A 19,824-nucleotide genomic window follows, 5' to 3' on the forward strand; every position below is an offset into this window, starting at 1 on the left:
AGAAACGGTAATGTCAAAATTTTGACATGGGTTTTATTTTTTTAAAAGGAAATATATATGTTTAAAATTGCACTTAGTACCATAAATTATTTTGATTGGTGAAAATATTTCTAAAATTGTGAAGATAAATTAGCCAAATAAAAAATAACAAAGTATTATCGCACCTCCTTTTTCACGAGGGGATAGGGGATATGGGAGTTTTTCTAATTTAAGTGACATTATTCGAAATGGGATTATTTATTTATACAGAGTGGCCACTTGGAATAATTTATGGTGTCCCAAGTCACCAGTTTATTTTAGAATCCCAAATTGAGGAAATTTGACTCTTATTTTTGGTCCGCGAATACAGAAGATCGGGTAAGGAATTCTGTTAACTTGGGAGAAGGTGTGAGGCACTCCCAAGTTCCGTGATTTTGGCACGGTCACTTAACAATTAATACTTAGCGTAATTATCTGATTTATTACATGTTTTAAACCTATTATGCATTTTTGTCTTTTATCGCTTTTTAATATTTATGGAACTTATTTTAACAAGTCGCGATGTCGCAAGCTCATTTGTTTTTGTACATATTGCGAATCGAGTCACGTGAAACGCACCCGCGATTTACAACATGTTTATTTTTATTATTATTCGAAGTTGAAGTCAAGTCGCGTGAAACGCGCACTTGAGTTGGGGTGTACGTATCGTGACCATGCCACAGGAAGTATACCCATAGTCACGATGATTTATTAATCGTGCCTAAAGCAACTAGCACGTGTTCATGATTTGTTTTTCCTTACGGGTTTGAGATTTGTGTAAGGTCAAGAGCTATGGAAATTAATTGTGAAAAATGGGTTAGCTTTTGCTCTTACTAAATTGGGCCTGACATAAACTATTTTGGACCAGATAAATTAAATTGGATCGTTGTACAATTTGCCCTTTAAAGCCAATTAATGAGTATGCCCAGATACTAGTTCATCAAGTTACTCCCTTATCAATTAGTAAATTGCAGTAGTATATATTTCATTAAGCACAACCCAACCACCGGGCCCAATCATTATTTATTTTTTTAAGTCCAACCCTCATTTTTTAATTTCAACTAGCACACATAGATTTTATCCCCAAAGTTCAAACATTCACTACGTGTCCAAAAATTATTTTTTTTATAAATCTTCATGCTAATCATCAAGAAAGTAGCAAAATTTAACAAAAGCTAATGAGACCCAACAATTAATACAAAAAAAAAAAATTTCAATCTTCATGAATCTAAATAAGATCAAATTATATATTCAAGCATAATATCTTAATAAAATAATGATGAGATAAATGGACCTTTACAAGACTGTGTTGAAGCTCGGAGAATGGACAATGATGTAAATGGAGCCTCGACCAAAATCGACAAATGGAGCTCGAACTCGACGACTCAACTTTGGAGCTGTTGTTTTCTATACAAATAGGGACTGTTTCACTGGGTTTTCAGCTTGTTTTTGTGGTGCTTTTTAGCTTGGTTTTCAGTTGGTTCGGGGATGGAGTTTAGGTGATGAATTGCTGGATTTTTTGAAAGAAAGCCGAAGAAAGAATGACACGAGTAAAAATTTCCTTATCCTAGAAGAAGAAAATAATTTTTTCTCAATTCCTTCTTTCCTATTTTTTCCTTTCTCTCCTATTTTTTCCTTTCTCTCTCTCTTTTTTTCAATCACATTTCTCTTCTATTTATAGAAAAAAAAAATTCGAAATTTTCAGATTTTTATTTTTTATTTATTTTTTTATTTTTAATTAAAAAGAATTTCCACTTCCTATTTTTCTTATTTTTTAAAAAAAATAATTCCCCACTTTCCTTTACTTTTATTTTTTAATTTCTCACTTTTTTTTACTTTTAATATATTTAAAATCCCACTTTTTTACTTTTCTTTTTTTATTTTTCACTTATTTTATTTTTCTTTTTTTATTTCCCACTTACTTTTACTTTTTTTTAAAAAAAAAATCAGATACCCTTACTTTTATTTTTTAATTCCAACTTTATTTTACTTTTTATTTTTTAAATTTCCCCATTCTTTTACTTTTATTTTTTTAATTTTCCACTTTCTTTTACTTTTTTTAATTAAACAATTTTTACCTATTTTTACTTTTACTTTTTAATTTTATATTTCTACTTTTCCTATTTTTTAATTCCCATTCGAATTTTCTTTTCTTTTTTTTTTAAAAATAATTTTTATTTATTTTCGGTTTTTAATTTATTTTATTTAAAAATAAAGATAAAAATAATAATAAAAATAATACTAATAGTAATAATTTACCTTTTAAATTATTAATAATTTTTTCTATATATATATGTATAAGTGTAACAAAGCTAAAAAAAAATATTAAATTCTTAAAATATTTACATAGTAGGAGGTGATAAAAATTCAAATATAGTCAAAAATTAGGTGCTCACAGCTGCCCCTCTTTGCTTGGAAACATGAAGAGTTTTCAGGCAAAGACTAGTGAGCCACGTGACTAATTTTTGACCAAACCATTATTCAAAAGGAAAAGAAATAAAAGATAAGGTTCAACCGAGTCCTGGTTTTGGACAGCCTACATATCCCGGATTATAGGGGAATCAGGTCGCGTGTAGTTCAAGGAGAATAGTGGAATGATGAGTTAAGGAGTCGAGTGAGGTTCCGTCGAGGCTCCGGTCCACGGTCCTGCTATTATATCAAAAATAAAAATAAAAACTAAACAAGCCTATCAATTATGAGTTACAAGATTCCTATGTATGAGTCTTCAGAAACTTGATCTTGAGTCTTGACTGGTTCTTCATGCAGACTCTGATCTAAACCTTGATGCTCGCTAGCTGTAGGTTCTAGTTCATTGTTCTATAGCTTCTTCTAATCAAACTGGGACTCCAATGCTCGTGGCTTCGGTCATGCATTAGCATTCCACATCTTTTCAATTGCTTTTGCATTTTGGATTCACTTTTTTTTTTCTTTTATTCTGAATTGAGACTTCTTCTTTTGGTCATCTCGAACCCTGTGCCTCGAGGTAAAACCTACTCAGACACCAAAACAAACAATCGAACAAAATTTTTCTGCCCCAATTTGCACTAGGAAAATTTCGTGAGTTATTGTAACAAAATTATAAACTACTTCTTTATTGAAAGCAATAAAAGGTCGGGAGTGGTGTACCCTGAAAATGTCTTCTTCTTTTTTTTTGGATTGTGTTCTTTTATTGTCAAAAGGATGTCTCAACTAAGGATTGATGTACCTTATGTTGGAAAAATGTGGCCAGGGAATGGGATACCCTATATTGGCAAAGATATCGGGGAATGGTGTACCCTGCATTTAAGATCAAATCAACTAGGGAGTAGAGACCCTATGTTGGAAAAAATGACTAGGGAGTGGAGACCCTATATCAAAAATAAAATCAACTAGGGAGTGGAGACCCTATGTTAGAAAAGACGACTAGGGAGTGGAGCCCCTATGTCTACAATAACATCAACTAGGGAGTGGAGACCCTATGTTGCGAAAATAAACTAGGGAGTGGAGACCCTATGTTGGAAAATAAACTAGGGAGTGGAGACCCTATATCTAAAAATCATCAACTAGGGAGTGGGGACCCTATGTTGGAAAATCATCAACTATGGAGTGGAGACCCTATGTTTGAAAAGAGACTAGGGAGTGGAGACCCTATGTCTAAAATTTCATCAACTAGGGAGTGGATACCCTATGTTGGAAAATCATCAACTAGAGAGTGGAGATCCTATGTTGAAAAAGAGACTAGGGAGTGGAGACCCTATGTTGGAAAAGAGATTAGGGAGTGGAGACCCTATGTCTAAAATATCAATCAACTAGGGAATGGATACCCTATGTTGGAAAAGCGACTAGGGAGTGGAGACCCTATGTCTAAAATAAAATCAACTAGGGAGTGGAGACCCTATGTTGGAAAAGACGACTAGGGAGTGGAGACCCTATGTCTAAAAATAAAATCAACTAGAGGGTGGAGACCCTGTGTTGAAAAAGCGACTAGGGAGTGGATACCCTATGCCTAAAAATCATCAACTAGGGAGTGGAAACCCTATGTTGGAAAAGCGACTAACTAGGGAGTGGAGACCCTATGTTGGAAAAGAGACTAGGGAGTGGAGACTCTATGTCTAAAATATCAATCAACTAGGGAGTGAATACCCTATGTTGGAAAAGCGACTAGAGAGTGGAGACCATATATCTAAAATAAAATCAACTAGGGAGTAGAGACCCTATGTTGGAAAAGGCGACTAGGGAGTGGAGACCCTATGTCTAAAAATCATCAACTAGGGAGTGGAGACCCTATGTTGGAAAAGCGACTAGGGAGTGGAGACCCTATGTCCAAAATAACTTCAACTAGGGAGTGGAGACCCTATGTTGGAAAAGCAGGCTAGGGAATGGAGACCCTATGTCTAAAATTATCAATTAGGGAGTGGAGGCCCTATGTTGGAAAAGAGACTAGGGAGTGGAGACCCTATGTCTAAAATAAAATTAACTAGGGAGTGGAGACCCTATGTTGGAAAAGGCGACTAGGGAGTGGAGACCCTATGTCTAAAATAAAATCAACTAGGGAGTGGAGACCATATGTTGGAAAAGCGACTAGGGAGTGGAGACCCTATGTCTAAAATAATCATCAACTAGGGAGTGGAGAACCTATGTTGCAAAAGCAGACTAGGGAGTGGAAGCCCTATACTACCATGATTTTTTTTCTTTCTTTTTAATTTCATATATTTTTTAAGATAATGAGTAAAATGCGGGAAAGAGTTTGGAGAAGACTTCCCTTTTGGAGTAGTTGCTGCAAAACTGTTTCTAGCCTTTGCGTAATTTCGTTTTGGTTGCACCTGATTCTTGCAAGGTTGCTTTTGGATTGCACCTATTTCCATTTCTTTTCTTTTTTTTCAAACAAAGAACAATTTGTCAGTTTGAAATGGTGGTTGGTTTTGTAGCCTTGATTGTTTCAGTCACTTGGTCTCGGTCCTTTTAGTTGCAACTGGTTGTATCCTGAATATCGATTGCATTTCTAACCTCGGAGAACCTCTGGCTTTTCCGGACTTTGCCATTATGGTTAGTCACGTGGGACTTAACCTTTTCAACTTTTATTTTGCCTTTGTGGTCATTTGACTTTGAATTTCCTCTTTCAACAGTTTTTGATTTCGAAACATTGGCCAACATAGCCAGTTGGAGTCAACTTGATGCCCTTGCCGAGATTGGGTGCCTTTTCTTTTGCACATTGGCTTGTATCAAGTGAGAACCCTGTAAATCAGTCCTGCCTTCCCTTCTTTGTCTTAGTTTCAGAACAGAGTTAAACCGAAAAGGATTCAAAGAAAAGCAAACAATGGAATGGACAAATAAATTTAGACAACAGGTATCCCTTTCGGGGAAAAGAAAGAAGGACTTATCTGGAGTGTATACAGACTTCAATGAACATGACATGCCTCTTGGACTAGATGCCTGATCTGTGTAAACCGTCCAACTCTCATAAATTCATCACAACTCTTGCTTTGAGACTGAGAAACTTTGCCCAGGACTGTGTCGATGCCAGTGACTGTGAGGATCCTCTTTTCGATCAGTGGCGCCCTTTGCGGGTTTTCACCAGCTGGCCTCTCTCATTTCTTCTCACCATCGCCTTATAGTGCTCTTTATGAGTTTTCACTAACAAGACTCTCTCATTTTCAAATTTCTCTGCTTATCATCGCCTTATGGTGCTCGTGAGGTTTTCACCAGTAAGACTCTCTCATTTTATTTCTCTTATTTTGTTGTATCAAATCCGAGTAACTGTATCCTCCCATTTTGAATCTCTTTGCCGATTGATCGGAAGGACTTGAAAAGAATTTGGATTGAATTACAACTTTAGAACCTTTCAGACAAAACCATCGCCAAACTATTATAACATCTGCCCCCGTTTCAGTTTTGAGGGAATTTGGATTTTTGTTTTGGTGTGACTGAACCCCAGAGAGAGGCTGCCTACCTATCCTTTCGGAATCAAGTCAAACGTAGTTCAAGGACGAGAACTTTATTTTTGATTCTCTTTTGTTTTGATTTTCTCTTCTGTTTTAGTTTCTTCTCTTTCTTTTTCCTTTCCTTTTTTCTCTTTTCTTTTTCATTTTTCATTTCATTTTCTTTTTCTTTTCTTCCTTTTTTTTGTATTATTCTTTTTTTTTTCATTCATTTTATTTTTCAATAATGACTTCCGGGTTCCAATGAGGGTAATCAAAGAATGGGAGCCGGTTCAAAAGGGTTTGCAAAGGGTTAAATATTTGGATAGTGAGAAAGAAAGCATTCTTTATCCCAACCGTAGAACATTAATGCTATATAAAGGACTCAACATAGTACCTTTTGACTGCACCTGTATTGACAATTGTTTCAGGGACATTTTCTTCGATGTGTTCCAAGTACACCGCTCTCTTTTGGCAATACTCTTGTGCAATGTATGGACCTTTCCAACCTGAAGCCAATTTTTCTTTAGCTGTTCTGATTCTTTATTTTATTTCCTTAAACCTATCTTCATTGCATTTTGATTCTTGATTCATTATTTCGAAGTCTGACAGCGTTTTAGGATCGGGGCATGAAATCCGCAAGCATGTAAGGTTATTGAAATCTGCATTTAACTGAACTGAAAAAAGAATAAGAGAAGTGACAAAAGTGACATTCCTGGACAATGAAATATTAATTTCATTTGATTCTGTTTTTTTTTTTTTGATTTCAATTGATTTTTTTTTTTGAATTTTAAAGATAGATGGGTTTACACCGGAAAGTAAGACAATAAAGTAAAACATCTGGATCACACCCTGAGATAATCCGGACGCAGAAAGGAAAGCAAGACTGGCTACTGACACTCCCGTCTAATAGGGAACTTTCAGGCTTGGCGACCGTTTTTGGCTTTTCCTCTGTCTCGGAAAGGGTTGTAAGGGCCTTCAATGCCGTATCAAATTCCTCATCTCTCCAATTTATGTTCATCAAACCCTCCGAACCACTCTGAACGGCATGTGATGTGGCCTTAAAGGCAGTATGACTCAAGATTTGGCCCATTTTAAAATCATTTTCGACCATCTCCCCAATTTTGATATCCTCGACGAACGGATTACACATTGCAGACATCATGTTCTGGAAGTAGTTCGTCTCTTGGGCCTGTAGGAAGACCATAACCATTTATGTTTCGTCCATTGGAGGCTTTCCCTTGGCGGCTTGCTCGTGCCATATGACAATATATTCACAAAAATATTCCGCGGTTTTCTTTGTCAATCTGGACATAGAGTTCTCTTTTTGGATTTTTCACTCTTGCTTTTTTCTTTCTTTCTTTCTTTTTTTTTTGCTCTTTTTTTTCGCTTTTTTTTGGTTATTTTTGTCACTCTTTTCTTTCTTCTCCTTTTTTTTTTCACTCACCTTATTTGATGTCAATGATCGAATCCGATGCGGATTGCCTATGTATCATGACGCCGCATGAATCAGATCTTGCGTAGTTCAGAAAGATTAGGAATAAACTAAATAAACTAACTATTTTTTTTCCTTCTGGATTTTGATTTTTTTTTTAATTTTCGAAAGACTTATAAAGAAGAAAGTTTTTTTTTTTAATTTCGATTTCTTTTTTTTTTTTGAGAATTTTTGAAAAGAAAGAAAATATTATTTTGGATTTTGTTTTTAATATTTTGGGAGAAAGACTTCTAAAAAGAAAAGGTAGAAAATATTTTTGGATTTTGAATTGATTTGTTTCTTTTTTCAAATGAAAGACTTCTATAAAGATTTTTTTTTTTTTGATTTTAATTTTTTTTCATTTGGGATTTTCTAAGGAAAAACTTGTAAAGAATGAATTAAAGAAAAATATTTTTGGATTTTGACTTTTTTTTTAAAATTTCCAAAAGAAAAACTTCTACAAAAGAAGGAAAAGTTTTGGATTTTATGTGTCAAAGAAAAACTTATAAAGAAGGAATCAAAGGAAAATATTTTTGAATTTTTGAAAATTGGGGCCGGAACCGATGAGGTTTGCCTACGTATCTCACATCCGGTGAGAATCAGACCCGCGTAGTTCGGTAAGAAAAGCATGACCTTTTATTTTAAAAATATTTGGCATATTAGGAAATGATTTTTTTTTCAAAATGTTGGCAGAGTTTGGGGATTTTCAAATACCTGAATTTTTAGAAATCGGGTAAATTTCTCTCTCTTGCATCACTCTTGTTTTTCTTGATTTTCTTTCCCTTTTATAGAAGAAGGTCAACATGCAAGCCGAAATAAATAAATGTACAAGTAGCACGTAACAATGCATCAGGATGATTTTTTGATTTGGGTACACTTGTCCTAGACGGACCCAACCCATGTGTTGAGTCCCCAAAGTCAAATGCACGTGATGCAAACAAGCATACCTACTAGGGATCCAGCATGAGGTTATGTCATTCTAAGTTTAAATCCTGGGTGTATTGTTCTAGACTTGGCTTACCCGAGCAGACAACTCGAGCCGGAGGGGGAGGGAGGGGGGCAACAGAAGCTTCACCGGCTTTGCAACTTGTCCGTACCTCGCTCTAAAATTAGGATATGACTCTAACAGAAAAAAAGCTACGCGAAGCGCACGCTTCCCAGAAGATTCAGAAGACTCAGAGAGAATAGGGTTTCGTAATAGTTTATATACAGTTCAATCAATATCAAAGCGGTAAAAAGCGACATTTAGCACATTGGGCCCAAACATGTAATATTAAAGAATCACAAGAAAGCCAAGCATAACAGTTATTCTAAGCTCGAATTCTGAACCCTGAATCAGAGATTCTAGGTTCGTTTCCCCAGCAGAGTCGCTAGAGCTGTCACACCTCCTTTTTCCCGAGGGGATAGGGGAGTTTTTTCAATTTAAGTGACATTATTCGAAATGAAATTATTTATTTATACAGAGTCGCCACTTAAAATAATTTATGGTGTCCCAAGTCACCGGTTTATTTTAGAATCCCAAATCGAGGAAATTTGACTCTTATTTTTGGTCCGCGAACACAGAAGATCGGGTAAGAAATTCTGTTAACCTGGGAGAAGGTGTGAGGCACTCCCAAGTTCCGTGATTTTAGCACGGTCGCTTAACAATTAATATTTAGCGTAATTATCTGATTTATTACATGTTTTAAACCTATTGTGCATTTTTGTCTTTTATCGCTTTTTAATATTTATGGAACTTATTTGAACAAGTCGCGATGTCGCAAGCTCATTTGTTTTTGTATATATTGCGAACCGCGTCACGTGAAAACGCACCCGCGATTTACAACATATTTATTATTATTATTATTCGAAGTTGAAGTCAAGTCGCGTGAAACGCGCACTTGAGTTGGGGTGTACGTATCGTGACCATGCCACAGGAAGCATACCCATAGTCATGATGATTTATTAATCGTGCCTAAAGCAACTAGCACATGTTCATGATTTGTTTTTCCTTACGGGTTTGAGATTTGTGTAAGGTCAAGAGCTATGAAAATTAATTGTGAAAAATGGGTCAGCTTTTGCTCTTACTAAATTGGGCCTGACAGAAACTATTTTGGACCAGATAAATTAAACTGGATCGTTGTACAATTTGCCCTTTAAAGCCAATTAATGAGTATGCCCAGATACTAGTTCATCAAGTTACTCCCTTATTAACTAGTCAATTGCAGTAGTATATGTTTCATTAAGCACAACCCAACCACCAGGCCCAATCATTTTTTTTTTAAGTCCAACCCTCATTTTTTTAATTTCAACTAGGAGACATAGATTTTATCCCCAAAGTTCAAACATTCACTATGTGTCCAAAAATTATTTTTTTATAAATCTTCATGTTAATCATCAAGAAAGTAGCAAAATTTAACAAAAGCTAATGAGACCTAACAATTAATACAAAAAAAATAAAAATTTAATCTTCATGAATCTAAATAAGATCTATATTCAAGCATAATGTCTTAATAAAACAATGATGAGATAAATGGACATTTACAAGACTGTTTTGAAGCTCGGAGAATGGACAAGGATGTAAATGGAGCCTCGACCAAAATCGACAAATGGAGCTCGAACTCGACGACTCAACTTTGGAGCTGTTATTTTCTATACAAAAAGGGACTGTTTCACTGGATTTTCGGCTCGTTTTTGTGGTGCTTTTTAGCTTGGTTTCCAGTTGGTTTGGGGCTGGAGTTTAGGTGATGAATTGCTGGATTTTTTGAAAGAAAGCCGAAGAAAGAATGACACGAGTAGAAATTTCCTTATCCTAGAAGAAGAAAATAATTTTTTCTCAATTCCTTCCTCCCTATTTTTTGCTTTCTCTCCTATTTTTTCCTTTCTCTCTCTCTTTTTTTTCATCACATTTCTCTTCTATTTATAGAATTTTTTTTTTAAAATTTTCAGATTTTTTTTTTTAATTAAAAAGAATTTTCACTTCCCATTTTTCTTATTTTTTTTTAAAAATAATTCCCCACTTTCCTTTACTTTTATTTTTTAATTTCTCACTTTTTTTACTTTTAATATATTTAAAATCCCACTTTTTTACTTTTCTTTTTTTATTTCCTACTTATTTTACTTTTCTTTTTTTATTTCCCACTTACTTTTACTTTTTTTTTTAAAAAAAAATCAGATACCCTTACTTTTATTTTTTAATTCCAACTTTATTTTACTTTTTATTTTTTAAATTTCCACATTCTTTTACTTTTATTTTTTTAATTTTCCACTTTCTTTTAATTTTTTTAATTAAACAATTTCTACCTACTTTTACTTTTACTTTTTAATTTTATATTTCTACTTTTCCTATTTTTTAATTCCCATCCGAATTTTCTTTTTTCTTTTTTGAAAAAAAATTAATTTTTATTTATTTTCGGTTTTTAATTCATTTTATTTAAAAATAAAGATAAAAATAATAATAAAAATAATACTAATAGTAATAATTTACCTTTTAAATTATTAATAATTTTTTCTATATATATATGTATAAGTGTAACAAAGATATATATATAGTGTAACAAAGCTAAAACAATATTTATTAAATTTCATAAAATATTTACATAGTAGAAGGTGATAAAAATTTAAATATAGTCAAAAATTAGGTGCTCACAAGTATTATAAATAGCTATGTAATATGATTTAGCCACAAATACACTAATTCCAAAATAACACCTAAACTCATTATAAAATAAAATTTTATATCTTTAATATTTTAAATAAAAATATAAGAGTTTAGTGATTAATTAAATATACAATCAATATATTCGTTTTTGCGGTACTAATAATAATTATTTTATATTGGATTTTTTATTCTAAATTATTTTTGAGAAGTAACACACACACTTGAGGATGGGGATAAAAGACATAATAAAATTGTTACTCAATTCAGTGCAATTTATTTGCAGTTTAAGCCTTTAAATTTTTAGTTGAACACTTGGCAAAAGTACTCGAGCTTATATTAGTGGAGGTGGTTCCATCTCACGAGGGTGACGAAATATGAGAGTATTTGTTTTCTACTCATCATCTCATGTTACATAATGGTATTTGATTTGATGCGACTTTGATATAGTAACATGATTTATACATTACATTAGTGGTATTATCCACACACAAAAATGAGTTGTTGAAGAAGTTGGATACAACAAATCATATTAATGTTTCAAATTTAAATTATATAATGAGTTGAAATTATTTAATGATGCAAAATGTTGTGGATCGTACGAGAATACGAACTAATGTCATGTAAAACATGATCATAGAGTATTTTTATGCACTATTGACGTAAACAAAATCGCACAATTAAATTAAATTAAAAAATATTACAATTAAATTTATTTAATAAATATTAATTAAATTAAATTATAACAATGGTATAAAATCACAGTGCAATACTTTTATTTGTTTCTCATCCGGTGTCCGGTATCCATATTGGGGCCCGACGAAATTCTAATTCCTAACAAAGGCGACTTCATACCTAGGGACTCGAATCCGATCTCTGGTTAAGGATGAATTAGTACTTACCATTCCACCACAATCATTGTTGGTGGCAGTGCAATATCAATACTTAAATTCTTATATTCAAATCATTGGGTATTTATTTATTAAACTTATGAAGAAACCTCTAATATATCTATCTTTGTGAAAAATAAATGAAAGAGTATGCAAGAGCAGAAAAAGGAAAGAAAGAGAAGAAAACTGCTTTTATCATCTTCCTCTTCCCAACAAACTGAAACTCACTGAGTACAAAAAAAAAAAACAGAAGAGAAGAGAAGAGAATAGCAGAAATATTGTTTGGAGAAGAAGAAAAGATGTTGTTTCAAGTGGGAGGACAAGGGACACGTCCCACCTTCTTCGAAATGGCAGCTGCTCAGCAGTTACCTTCTAGTCTCCGAGCCGCTTTAACTTATTCCCTCGGTGTAAGTAACCAATTAGGGTTTCTGATTTCTAATTCATCTATTTCAGCTGTATTTATAACTCATAAGAGATAGATTGTGTAATGGGTAGTATTTAGTATTTTTATAGCGGAATTCAACCATTTTGGAGTTGAGGCGTAGTTTTTGTTAATACCGTTCAGCTCTACTTAGTAGATGTATTTTAGTTCTTAAAAGAAAAATTATTAGTATTGGAATGAAATGGGTCAAAATGGAGTGTAATGAATATTGAGGATTTATTTTGCGGAACTCTACTAGTTTGGCATTGAGGTGATGTTTTTATTATTACTGTTCTGCTGTACTTATTAGATGTATCTTAAAGACAAATAATAAGTATTGTAATGAGAAGGTCCAAGTGGAATGTAATGAATACTGAGGATTTATATAGCGGAATCCAACTAGTTTGGAATTGGGGCTTAGTATTTGTTATTGTTGTGCAACTGTGCTTATTAGACGTGCCTTAAAAGAAAAATTATAAGTATTGAAATAAAAAGGTTCAAAGTGGAGGGTTAGTGGAATTAAACTAGTTTGGAATTGAGGCGTAGTTGTTATTATTGTTGTGCGGATGTACTTAGTGGATGTGTCTTGAAAGACGAATTATTAATGTTGAGCGGAATGGATATGGAAGATTTATCTCTATGGACAGCTACTTTGGAATTGAGGCATCATTGGTATCTTTAAAAAGGATGACACCAAGGATATTACGTAGCTATCACACACCAAGGGTGCCAGCATTCATAATATTCTTTTATGAGGAATAGTAACTTGCGAGGGTGCTAGATTCAAGATGAAAATAGTTCTAATCTTCCCCACTTCCTCCTAGTGTTACACTGTTACTGCCTCCTAGGGGAAGGAAGAAAAGCAGGGGCTTCCTTCCAGGAGCAGAGATGGTCAAACTCTTGGCGGGCTGCCAAGTTTCGCCTACGCAACAATTTCACAAGATCGAACTTTTTTTGTTCAGCATTGTTGTTATTGTTGTTGTTTAGCTGTAGTTATGTGATGTATGTTGGGTAATGTTAGTCATTGCTTGCTTGATTGCAAACTCTTGGCGGGCTGCCAAGTTTCGCCTACACAACAGTTTCACAAGATCGAACTTTTTTTGTTAAGCATTGTTGTTATTGTTGTTGTTGTTTAGCTGTAGTTATGTGATGTATGTTGGGTAATGTTAATCATTGCTTGCTTGATTGCAGGTTTTAGCTTTAAGAAGACCTTTCATCCACAAAATTCTAGATTACGAGGATGAGTGCTTCGCTTTGCTTATGCTAGTTCTTGAAACGCATAGCTTACGAACTACAGGTATGCGTGTTTATCTATCCAGATACTCTGTGGTACCAAACAGAATGACCAGTTTGGAGTACGAGACTCAAATTCTCTAATTTTTGTCTTGATTTAGACATTATTCTTAATATTGTTTGTATAATTTTTTTTTTTTTACATATGTAGGAACTATATACAAATACTACACATTTTTTATGTTTAAAACATATTTTTAAAAATATATGACAAAATTTTGACTCCCCAAGGGGTAATGCTGAGTATTTGTAATTCGTATATGACTATGCATTTTCTTTTTCATCCAGTCGTGTGTGAAATGCTCTGGTACGATTGCAGTCTCTGGTCAAATGGTAGAACTAATTATTTGCTTTAGCTTTAACATTTATTACTTTTTACTTGTCCTCAGATGGGTCTTTTGCTGAATCTTTATATGGCCTGCGAAGAAGGGCAGTTAAGATAAAAGTTAAGGGTGATAACAAAGGTTCAGATGTGGGAGAGGAAATTAATCACACTGGTCTGGAGAAGCGCCAAAAAGTTCTTTCAGTTGTGTTTCTGGTAATTTGTTGCACTTGATAACTCACTTATATCGTAACATAAATTTCTCATATTCTGATTGATCTCGTGGAGCAAAATCACCGTTATCTTGCTGTACTAAACTTTGATTATTCTTGTTGAAACACTTTTTCATTTATAAATGTTATTGATAACGAAAAAGGGAAATCTTGTACAAATGCTGTTTGCAAAAAAAGAAAGTCTAACACAGACATGTCGATGAAAAGCAGTCGATCATCTACTCATGTAGGGATTTCATGTGTGCTCCAGAATCACATAAAAAAGAAAGTTCCAAGAATCTATTAGGAGAGTTCTCAGTCCCCTGAAAACCTTTCTGTTCCTTTCTTTCCAAGCTGTCCACACAAGCACCAACGGTGCCAACTCTCATGTCGATTACCCCTCCCATATTCTGTCTGATCCTCCAATTCAGCAACAAAGGCCTCCAACTCAGCATCAGGGGTTTATCGGTGACAGGCGTCACCCCTTCCACCCCAAGCGAGTTCAGTCCACAATTGAAAGGCAGTTGGTAGTGAATAAGTGATTTACACCCTCCTCTGTGTTCAATTCTTTCTTCTTTCTCAGGATTTCTGCTGAAGAATTTCTCCCCGCACCAAAAGGCCACTTCAACCGTTGCATTCGAGTCCACTTGAAGAATGTGGAAATAGCGTATTCTGCTATGCCTTCTGTAAAAGATACAACAGTGAATAAACTCCTGTATTTTCCTTTCCATCTCTATAATCATGAAGGCCAGAAATATCTGCATATCTGAAAAATAAGAGTATGCATATCTCCCTGGCTGTAAGACCTTAGATTTGAATACTAGGTTGAATTTTCCGTGCTCCCTGTATATTTCTGCAGTACTTGCTGATTTTTTAATAGAAACATTGAGATGTTCTGAATGTCGCATAGAAGATTGTCTCCATACCATCACCAAGGGTGTGACATAACAATCAATGAAGTGGGTGAAAATCATGAAAACCATAGTTCAAATCCCATTAGAGAAAAAATATTAGGTGATTTTTCCCCATCTATCTTAGTCTTGGTGGGCAAAGTTATCCAATACCTGTACTGGTGGGAGGTAGCAAGTACAGTGAAATAGTCGAGGTGTGTTCATGGATACCATCACTATAGAAAAGAAGGATTCTCCGCACGCCACCTCGTTTGCAGAAACTTACTGCAATCCCCTTTTTTGAAACATCTAATAGGATGGAGGAAAAGCCTAGAATTGTTAGTAGGAATCGGAAGTCTTCTGGCTCTTTTTCTTATTTGCTAACTTCACCCACGAATTTAGCATCTAATATATGTCAATATGTGTAAAGCCATGACTTCAAAAATGATTGCTGTATCAAGTTTTTGCCTTTTAAAATTTACAGCTTTTGATAAATGCAACGACATAATTTGGATGTGTTTTAGGTCATATTGCCATATCTTAGATCAAAATTGCATTCAATCTACAATAAAGAAAGAGAGGTTGTGCTTCAAGCTACTTTATGGGGCCATGAAGGTGAGAGATTTGGTGACACGGACTATTTTGATGGAGCTGGGAACTCCATAGTTTCAACGAGCAGTTCAGATGCAGAAGAATCAGTTAGAGATCGGTTGAGAAAGAAAATTCGAAAGATTGTAGCTGCTTTCTACCCATGGATACATGCTGGAAATGAAGGTAAATAGGGCTTAATCCCTCATTTGTGATTATTCAACCACAACAACAACAACCCAGTATAATCCCACAAGTGGGGTCTTGGGAGGGTACTGTGTACGCAGACCTTACCGTACCCTGTGGGGGTAGAGAGGTTGTTTCTGATAGACCCTCAGCACAAGAAGATGAAAAGAGACAATAAAACTGAAATAGCAACAGAGGCTCATTTGTGATTAAGAATATACTAATTTTTTGTGTGTGTACTGTTCATTCTGTTTCACTTTTTGAAATGAGATGGCGAAGATTTTCCTATTCGTTCTGGTCATTAATCACTCATGTTGCCTCTTATAAAGTATCAAGGTAATGGAGGAATTTCTCTTGTATATCTTCGCAAGAAGTACAAGATATATATACATGTACTTCGAGTCCAAATAAGGAAATACTCAAAAGAAGAATCCTGTAAATCTGCTATCTTTATATGGCCTGTGTACATGGCTAAGAAGTACGTCTAGGTTCATTTTGTAACACCTCTAGATGGTCTTACCACCTGTACAATGTGAAAAGGACCCTAACCTTCATGGTGAAACCTTTGCAATTCCGTCTTTGAATCATTGCACCTTGTATCTTTTTGGGCTTCACGTTTAAAAGCTATGTTGCTCGGATCCTCTAAAAATGACGCCGCACCCGTGTCAGATCCTCCAAAAAATGAATACCTTTTAGAGGATCTAACACACACCCGGCGATATTTTTGAAGGATCTGAGCAACATAGTTCAAAAGTATAAAGTAACTTGTCACCTCTTCAATGGAGATCTTTTAGCAGGTCCTGATACCATCCTTCACTTATTTCTGCCCGATAATCTTGCAGGTTTTTCATTTGCTTACCAGCTACTGTATTTGCTGGATGCAACTGGATTTTACTCTCTAGGACTTCATGCTCTTGGTATTCATGTTTGCCGGGCTACAGGGCAGGAGCTGGTATGTCTGCAGACAGTTTCTTGTTAGTCTCTCTGGTCTGGAAGAAGTTATTAGTTCTGAAAAAGTATGAATTTGTTTAGAGAATTTTGTAGCGCCTGTACTATTTAGTATTCAAATACAAGTAAGATAACTATGAATCAGTAATGATCTCCAAGAACTTTTAGGCACCCTTGCATGAACTTCCGAAAGATTAATGAACTAATAGTACTATGTTAGTTGACTCAATATGTAGGTGACTAATTTTACCGTGTTAGGTCATCTAAATGTGTAACAAGTGACATGAACTATCTGTATGTGAATGATCAATTGGATAGTGTAATTTTCTGATTCTTGGAAGTTTTATTTTGACGATTAGAACGCTGGATAATTCAGTTGAAAATTTTAATTCTGTGCTGGTTTGTTAATGGTTCTCATACTTACCTTATCCAAAAAAGATAAAAACAAAGAGCTTTGAGGTACCCCCTCCTATTACCTTGAATCTGTGGGTATAAGTTCCAATTTAGATCTGTGTCTATCCAATTTAGATCTGTACCAAGAAAAGTTGCAATTTAGATCTGAATCGGTCCAATTTAGTCTATCAACCAATTGATCTTATTTACTGTGTAATTCCTCTTTTACCATGTTGTTATTTAAGATTTTCATTTATGTGATGTCAAGGTAGATGGATACTTCTTCAAGGATTTCTAAAATAAGAAGCCGTGAACGCGAGAGACTACGAGGACCCCCTTGGCTAAAGGTCTGTGTTCATCCCGTGATCTCTTTTCCATGTTTCTGTTGTACTAGATGGGACTATGTATATCTTTCTTGGTATTAGTTTTACTTCTTTATTGAGTCCCCGGTAGTTAAAACAATAGAAAAACAAAAAATGGAAGTGCCCTTCTCTTTGATGTTTTCGTAGTGTCGTGTGAAGTTATCATCACAGTCAATATTCTGAGCTTTAATACTTATAAACCATTAACATTTCAGGCGGTACAAAGTGGTTTACTAAGTTGTGCATATGGAGTTCTTGACTATGCTCAAACTGGCCTGATTGCTGCAGTGTTTTTCTTTAAAGTAAGTGTTCTTTAGCTCAAGTTCTGCAGATTTTCTAAGTAATTCCCTTGGAGAGATTATTTTTCTTCTCACGTTTTGTTATGCTCATGTATCAACGCTATAGCTATATTTCCCTTTATGTTCTTCAATGAACTCAGATGATGGAGTGGTGGTACCAATCAGCAGAAGAAAGGATGTCAGCTCCGACTGTTTATCCACCCCCACCTCCTCCTCCACCTCCAAAGGTGAGTACATTTCCAACTGGCAATTTTGGAACATGTGAAAGATATTTTTGGCAGCCATACTGCTCCAACTTTGACGCCTTGCTTAGCTCAATGGAGATGAAGAATGTTTTTTCTTTGTTTATGATTCATATTGGATGAGCAAATACATTTGATACTTGGTAACAATTAGATGTGCTTTGCTCAGTAAATTGCGATCTGGTGCATGCATTTTGGCTTTTGCAAGTCAACCATAATTTCTGAAGCTTTAATATGTGTTCTGACTTGTCAGTTACATCAATCCATTTAAGCAGTCGACAGGAGCTGGAGCTAACGATGTAATACGAATATGAATTATATGTTACGTGTGTATAAAGAGTATCATTCTCCCTACATATGGTTGCACTAATGCCATTGAAGTTTTTATTTTATGTAAAAGCTCACTTGCTTTGGCATTCTTAAAGAAGTTTGGATAAATTAGGCCAGAGTATTTAAGCCACTTACCAATTGGAAGCGACCAAGATACTTGTAAAAAAATAAAAATTGGAAGCGACCACGATGGTGAAAATTCATGGTTTGTCTAAATCTTCAGCTAGTGAGTTTAGTGTGAGCCTCCTCTGAAAGACAACAACTACTAACCTTTTTCTGTTTTGGTGAAATATGGATCTGGAAAAAGCTTTTAGGTTTTGGTCTTACACTGGTTTTATTATGCATAAGTGAAGTAGTTTTTTCTTGTATTCCCGCAACAATGCTTATGTATAACATTTTTCAATTTAAGCAGGTTGCAAAAGAGGGAATTCCACTACCTTCAGACAGAACGCTATGTCCTTTATGCTCACAAAAGCGTGCAAATCCATCAGTAGTGTCAGTTTCAGGATTTGTCTTCTGCTATTCCTGCATTTTCAGATATGTTTCTCAGGTGAAATTTCAGAGTTAGTTGATACGATGCGCGGAAACTAAATCGCATGATGGCAATGTTAAATTGGCTTCTTTATACTTAGTACTGCAATAATCTCTTGACCTGCTAATTGCAAAAAGAACCCCGGGAAAGAAAACTACAAATACAATTATATAATTTTGTGGAAATATCGTTATATATATTTTTTCTGTTCAGATGCTTTGTTGTTAAGCAGCTATTCCCATGACTATCTAGTATCTACTGCTTTTACTTTTTGGTAGCTGTTAGTAAAATCATGGAGCTGATTCATCTATACTTATCAGTGATTCCTCCTGTTAGCCTTGTAAACTTGGTTACTAACCTATCATTTATCACAGTATAAATTACAGATAGTGTAAGAAAATTTTATACTGCATGTGTATATAACTTAAGTCTGTGTGCAAATATTTTCGGCTTTTGTTAATGTGTGGTGTTTACTTATTTCTTTTTTCTTTAAATATCTTTTCTTTTTGTATATTCATGTTCTGTTTTCCTTTTGTGCAGTATAAGCGCTGCCCTGTGACACTTATGCCTGCAACTGTGGACCAGATAAGAAGACTTTTTGATGATGTTTAATTTCTCTCCAGGATCAGAAGGGATGAATAACCGTGCCGTTACAGAAAACGTTGAGATTATAAGTGGATCTTTTTTCCAAGGCACTAATCCATCACATTGCCTCTACAGTGAATAATCTTGAGTGTATTCTACTTTTGCCATATTGTTGTAGTTCAAAATTTAGAATGCAATTAATTACGGGGAAAAAATATCTCTGTGTTTACCCCAGAATTCTTTGGTTCCCCGTTATCTTTCAGCCCTTCTGTGGCATCTGCAAAAAGTGTTAAAAACATTTGAGT

At 34.7% G+C, this 19,824-nt stretch overlaps 1 protein-coding gene across 1 annotated transcript; it reads left to right on the top strand.

Annotated features, from left to right (window-relative positions):
• The first annotated feature begins 12,031 nt into the window (after positions 1–12,031).
• Positions 12,032–19,824, top strand: LOC107790191 (peroxisome biogenesis protein 12). Its single transcript, XM_016612094.2, has 10 exons — positions 12,032–12,323; positions 13,529–13,634; positions 14,020–14,168; positions 15,579–15,828; positions 16,671–16,780; positions 17,442–17,516; positions 17,747–17,833; positions 17,971–18,057; positions 18,815–18,952; positions 19,475–19,824. The coding sequence occupies exons 1-10, from the start codon at positions 12,216–12,218 to the stop codon at positions 19,544–19,546; spliced, it is 1,182 nt and encodes a 393-aa protein (XP_016467580.1). The 5' UTR covers positions 12,032–12,215; the 3' UTR covers positions 19,547–19,824.

Source organism: Nicotiana tabacum, chromosome 13 (assembly GCF_000715075.1).
Source record: "Nicotiana tabacum cultivar K326 chromosome 13, ASM71507v2, whole genome shotgun sequence".
NCBI lineage: Eukaryota > Viridiplantae > Streptophyta > Magnoliopsida > Solanales > Solanaceae > Nicotiana > Nicotiana tabacum.

Bases quoted from the DNA above. Each gene is read 5' to 3' on its own strand.
- LOC107790191 (XM_016612094.2), top strand. From the start codon at position 12,216: ATGTTGTTTCAAGTGGGAGGACAAGGGACACGTCCCACCTTCTTCGAA. The intron at 14,169-15,578 runs GTAATTTGTTGC...GATGTGTTTTAG, and splicing joins TTCTTTCAGTTGTGTTTCTG to GTCATATTGCCATATCTTAG. The intron at 18,058-18,814 runs GTGAGTACATTT...CAATTTAAGCAG, and splicing joins CTCCTCCTCCACCTCCAAAG to GTTGCAAAAGAGGGAATTCC.